The sequence below is a fragment of the Epinephelus moara genome, chromosome 21, assembly GCF_006386435.1.
Source record: "Epinephelus moara isolate mb chromosome 21, YSFRI_EMoa_1.0, whole genome shotgun sequence".
Taxonomy (NCBI): Eukaryota; Metazoa; Chordata; class Actinopteri; order Perciformes; family Serranidae; genus Epinephelus; species Epinephelus moara.
The window spans coordinates 36,567,064-36,573,223 of NC_065526.1; the positions used below are offsets into that span (position 1 = coordinate 36,567,064).

At 41.5% G+C, this 6,160-nt stretch overlaps 1 protein-coding gene across 9 annotated transcripts in view; it reads left to right on the forward strand.

The window, feature by feature from the left end:
- asph (aspartate beta-hydroxylase) overlaps positions 1 to 6,160 on the forward strand; it is a 44,216-nt gene that overhangs the window by 30,610 nt on the left and 7,446 nt on the right. For all 9 annotated transcript variants that reach the window (XM_050074819.1, XM_050074821.1, XM_050074817.1 and 6 more), the window contains 5 exons: positions 103 to 192; positions 1,379 to 1,459; positions 1,849 to 1,967; positions 2,209 to 2,277; positions 3,957 to 4,665. In XM_050074819.1, coding sequence (XP_049930776.1) covers positions 103 to 192; positions 1,379 to 1,459; positions 1,849 to 1,967; positions 2,209 to 2,277; positions 3,957 to 4,665 — 1,068 coding nt within the window. The remainder of the gene's footprint in view (positions 1 to 102; positions 193 to 1,378; positions 1,460 to 1,848; positions 1,968 to 2,208; positions 2,278 to 3,956; positions 4,666 to 6,160) is intronic.

Sequence of the window (6,160 nt, forward strand, 5' to 3'; positions counted from 1 at the left end):
ATTATAGCCCATATTTAATGATTGGGATATTTGTCAGCATGTTTAAAGAGTCTGTACACAAACGTGTTTCCTGCCAGCAACATGTGCGTTCATCTCATGTAGGGCTGAAAGAGAAGGCTGTTGTGGTCACTGCCCGTAGTGAAGAAGCCGCTGCTCCAGAGGAAGCTGCTGAAGCTGAAGCAACACCAGAAGGTACCATAAAAGTTGCCCATACACTCACTTTCCGCAAGCAGCAGCAAAACACATTTTAGTCACCTAAAAAAAATAAATCAGTGTAAGTGTACGCTACTTGAAGAGTATTTTCACCCCCATACCTTTCCGTTAGGAAGCCCGTTCCAACAGGGTTGCTGTTGCAGCTATAGTTGCCGATCTGTGCTCTCGTCAAAGCTGCCAAACTCCATTGATAAAAACTGTAGCTCACTGAATACGGGAGCTACTGGTCTACCGCTGCCCCAGACACTAAGTTAGTTTGTGTTTTTGTGTGACTACAGTGAATCAGAGCCAATCCTTTAAAACACTGAAGTCACACAATAACACAAACAACCTAACTGATTGAGGCAGCAGTAGACCAGCAGCTATTATGTTCAGCGGCTATTGAATCAGTTCAATGAATTTTTCTCAGTGAAGTCTGGCTTTGAAGAGAGTGCTATAATAGATTTAGTTTCCCTCAGAGAATCCCTTTCTGACGGAAAGGTAAAGCCGTGAAATACTCTCAATATAGCATACACTTGAGCTGATTGTTGTTTTTTAGGTGGGACTTTTTTTTAGGTGGCTAAAATTGTTTTGTTGAAAAGCTAACAACCTTCTTTAAAGGTTTTCTTTATAAATGGATTGTTAAACATATACTATGCAGAATTGTCAGATACTTGTGCCTATCTGCAATTGTGCTGCTAACTTGTTATGAGCGATGTGGGGGTACACTCCCATAAACATCTTGAACACAGAAAATTAGAAAATTCAGGCAGAGGGCAGAGTCTCTCCAGAAAAATACACCACCGCACTGAAAGTGGGTCATAAGTGATGATTGGGAGGGATTATAGACAGGGTTAGACATGTGGTCAATAAATTTATTTTATTTAGAAAAATTGAAATCAAAATAAAACCAACACAAAATGACAATAAACAAAGCTGAATCAACACTGTTTACTCTGTTCCTGTGAGAAGAAGCTGCAGTGAAGCATAGTAAGATATTCACATTTTAGTGTTTCTGATGTTTGCAGTGGACCTTTTTAACATACAGATGAGCCGTCAAAGTTGAACTGCTCATTTTAATAATCTGCATGGGCAGAAAATTAAAGTGCTTTTTGAATTTTAAAAATGGAAACCTTTTTCATTCACTGCTCATTCATTCCTCAACATGATCCCCCTGTGTCCTCAGCTGTGTTTGAGCCTGAGCCTGTGGCTGTAGAAGATGTTATTGAAGCTGCTGTAGCAGAGGACGTTTCTGCACCACCACCAGGTATGTGTGACAGTATGAGTGTGAATGTTTTCATGTGACAGTGGTGCTGGATAATAACGGCCTTCATCAATGCAGGCAAAAATGCTGTCTTGTTCTGTTGGGTCATCTTTGAGAAGACTAGAAATACTCCACTGATTAGCTGATGTTATAAGTGCAGGTGTGGTAGGAGGCAGTAGGTAATTCAAAACTATTAAGTTGCTATCATGAATGTTAGCCTTGTCTCACTTACAAATTGAAGATGTCACAATATGACACCAACAAGACTCTCTCCAGTCCAGGGCTTGGTGTGAACTGCCTCTTGCAGGATGGACCCTGCAAATCATACTGACTGCCAAACTGTGGTTTGTGTGTACAAGAGATAATGTGTCCAACTCTGCTTCTCCCTTTAGAGCCTGAATCTGAGGTAGCACCTGAGCCTGAGGTGGTTGCATCCGAGCCTGAGCCTGAGGCTGAGCCCGAGCTAGAGCCAGAGCCAGAGCCAGAGCCAGAGCCCGTAGAGGCTCCTGAGGTTGGTACAGGCCAGGTCCATTTCTAGAAAACCATCAGAGGAACTGGGTCTAATTGCAGACACCCATTTTTTGAATGCTCTTTCAATGTTCAATCGTATTAAAAATCTTCTCTGCTGAAAGTTGAATTTGTAAATTCAAATGTTCTCAAGAAGCTTAATATTTAATCAGTGACAGACTTAGTCCTTAAGGGAATCTACCATAAACCAGCTAATGACATCTGGGTGGTGTATTCCTTTGCAGGTGATCGAGGAGGATCCAGAGGTGCTGGAGGAGCTTCCTGCTGTGGACGAAGATGCCCCTGTGGAGGAGGTATGCAGACTTTGTTATTGTGTGTTGCATCATAGTTGCATACTGGTTTTATACATAATGTGCTGCACATGCAAAGAATTCATATGCTGATTATTATATAATTTCACACAAATGTCTAATAGGATACAGTAATTAAATGGTGAAGTGATGGTGTTTTATACTGTTATATTTTAGACTTCATGATGAACAAAATATCATAAATTAACAGTTGATTAATTCTAAGTAATGTATAAATATACCAGCGGCAAGCGAGAAGGTGTTTGAGTTTTTTGTGTCTTCTCTGCACTGGTCACGCATTCAGGTGTGCAGATTATTTTTCTGAGACCACTTCCTAGTTTAATGAAATAAGTGATATAAATGTATCATCACAATTTCTCCCCCAAATGCTGAAAGAGAAGTATTTCTTCTCAGTAGTCACCCATGTTTCAGTGGATATTGCAAATTTTGCTGTAAGCACAAAACACAATATTTGTTTCAAACAAATGATACACAGATAAACATTAACATGTCCCGACTCCACAGCAGAAATTTGTTGTTTAAATTTGCTGATCAGTGCTTGGACCCCGGTAACCTGCCCGCAGGTCTAGGGTCTCTGTTGGTTTTAGTTCTTTAAGGTGTAATGACTGTGAAAAGAAAGTTATTTATTCCCACTTTCCCTGAGTCAACTAACATCACCCTCTTTCAACAAGCAATTCTGGTTTTTATTTCTCCGTGCTGGTGATAGCCGTGGCTGTAGGCATTATGTTTTTGAGAATTCATACACTAATTATGACAAACTTAACACAAATGTCTTATTGGTTACAATCCAACATCGTATTTCAGGAACAGAAGGGGAGACATTTGGTCAGATACTGAATTGGTGACACTAATCTTGGGTGTCCTTCTTGAAACTGTGCAGACTGTATAGATCATCTGCTGGGAGAGAGGTGTGTGTGTGTGTGTGTGTGTGTGTGTGTGTGTGAAGTATCCATGTTTTTACATACTGTATGTAGCTTCTTTTCATTAGCATCCATATTTAAAGTTTTTTTAATGGTCGTGTCAGATGTGGATGTAAACCATAACTGCAATTTGACTGGTTCACAGAGACATACAACCACGAGGCAGTTATTGTAGTTGTTCTAGTCTCTCTGAAGCTCTCGAATTGTCTGAAATCAGTCAGCTGTAACTTCACTGTCCTCCAGTGTGGCTGACAATCAGAGCATTAGCTCATAAGCAGAGAATCTGCCTAAACCAGAAAAGGCCTGTTCACTCAAAGGGTAGAAGCACGGGGTATCATCATCAGTATCAGTTACAAGTCCAGCATGTGGATTTTTACTGAAAAAAATGTTAATGAACATCATGAAACACCCTAAGTAATATATAATATAATAGAATTGCTGTAAAAGATACTGTTATCTGTATGTGGAAAATTGTTGCAGACTAAAAGTACTTCTTAAACAGGCCTCTACAAATATCTGCAGCGATAGTGAACAGCTGAAACCATATTCCACTATGGCACAGCCCCTAGCTATGATCCCTACATAATGTCCCAATATCATTCAGCACCAAAAGGTGCTGTTGTGGATAACTTCTTGACCACATGGAACAGGAAAATTGTTTCCTCTTAAAGTGCTTTACAGCTAATGAAAATGTGAAAAGCTTTATCTTTTTCTAACCTTTGACATTGTTGTTTGATTCAGGCTGTTCCAGTTGAGGAGGTTGCAGAGGTGATGGCAGACCAGCCTGAAGAGGTTGTAGCAGTTGAAGAGGAAGCAGTAATAGAGCAGGCTGTGGAGGAGGAGGCTGCTGACGAGGCTGTGGAGGAGGAGGCTGCTGACGAGGCTGTGGAGGAGGAGGCTGCTGATGAGGCTGTGGAGGAGGAGGCTACTGACGAGGCTGTGGAGGAGTTTGCAGCAGAAGTGGAGGCTGCAGCGGAGGAGAGTGCTGAAGAGGTGGCATCATATGTTGAGACTGTAGAGGAGGAGAGTGCTCCTGCAGAAGAAGCTGTTGAGGAGCCTGCTGAAGAGGAGGCAGCACCTTTGGAAGAAGCTGTTGAGGAGGTAGTGGAAGAAGTGGTGGCAGCCCCTGCTGAGGAAGAGGCAGCTCCAGCAGAAGAAGCTGAGGAAGAAGAGGCTGCTCCTTCAGAGGAACCTGCTGATGAGCCCACTGAAGAGGAGGCTGCTGAATTAGAAGAAGCAGTCGAGGAGGTAGCGGAAGAAGAGGAGGAGGCGTCTTTAGAAGAAGCTGTAGAGGAGGACGCAGCTCTTTTAGATGAGGCTGTTGAAGAAGAGGCAGCTCCTGTGGAGGAGCCAGTTGAAGAGGAGGTAGCTCCCTTAGAAGAGGAGGTGGAGGAGGTCGCAGACACAGAGGCAACTCCAGAAGATGTAGCGGAGGAGCAAACAGTACTAGGTAAAAAGTGAAGTAAAGAAGTAGAAAGATGAGGTACACCAGTTATGTATGGGGCTGTCAAGATATCCAGTTTTTGAATTTGATCTCAACATTGAGCTTAAAGGAATAGTTAAACATTCTGGGAAGTGTGCTTATTCACTTTCACTGTCTGAGTGAGGAGAAGATTGATACTACTCTCCCTGTTATTGGGGAACCCACTTTTTACATCAACTCCTGGGAATACTACTGCATGTGTGAAAAAAAGTAGTAAAGGCTGTAAGCTGTGCAAAGTCTGAAAAGTTGCCTCAAGTGATGTCACTTGAGTCAGAGTTAGTGGGGTCTGAAGACGACACGTTTGAAAATGAAAAAAGTCTGTTTCTTGGCAGTAAAATGGTAACTTCCTGAAGTCTGTACTTCTTCTGATCAGCCAAAAAATAATCTGGCACAACATAAGATGTCACATTGTTGTTTGACACTATGTTTTTTTTTTGTGTGTGGATTAATCAAATTAGATCTAACATGTCAATTAAGGAGCTTCAGAGGCGCTGGTGTGCGGACTTTGTTGACAGAGACAGACTGTTGCCTCATGTTTCCAGTGTTTGTGCTGGCTGTAGCCTTAAATGTAACCCAAAGATATGAGTGGTATTGATCTTCTCATCATGCTTTGGGAAATCTGCTTTTTCACTTTGCAGCAAATTCCGAAGCTTGAATATCCAAAACTCTAGTATATGAAGGCACGTATGTGATGACACGCGTATGTGATGACTCACATGGTTTGGACATCTTTAGGGCACGGCCACAGTGAATGCAGAAGAGTGACCATCGCCTGCTAAATTGTTATTTGTGCTGAATGTGGGCAGTGCTGGGTGTGATGCACATGGAAAGCTAGCTTGCTAGCTAATAAAGTAATGTTAGCTACAGTAGCTTGCTAGTAACAACCATTTGGCAAAACTTTGCCAGTCGTTGCTCACTGAATTTGAATTCCACAACTATTTGCCAATGTTAATTTTGCACAAGTGTTACTGTGCCCTTATTCTGTCAGAGTTTAAGATTACAACTCTTGTGTCTGCGGGCTATCTGTTTTCATGTGTCTACATTAAAATGTAGTCCTGGCAGTTTAGGTGTTTTCAGACTGGAGGATCTTTTCATAGTTTGAAGAACCACCCTTATCAGGGTCAATAAAAACACTTCAGCACACACTGTTATTCTGTGCTAGCAGGCCATTAGTATTATTCAGGGAAATTATACTTTAGAAATCTGCTATCAATTGACACAGTGTCTGCCAAGCTGTTAGGATGAGGCATTAGAGCTGAAGTTACAGTGGTGTGAGAAAGTGTTTGCCCCCTTCCTGATTTCTTACTTTTTTGCATGTTTTCCACACTTAAATGTTTCAGATCATCAAACAAATTTAAACATTAGTCAAAGATAACACAAGTAAACACAAAATGCAGTTTTTAAGTGAAGGGTTTTATTAATGAGGAAGAAAAAAATCCAAAGCTACATGGCCCTGTGTGAA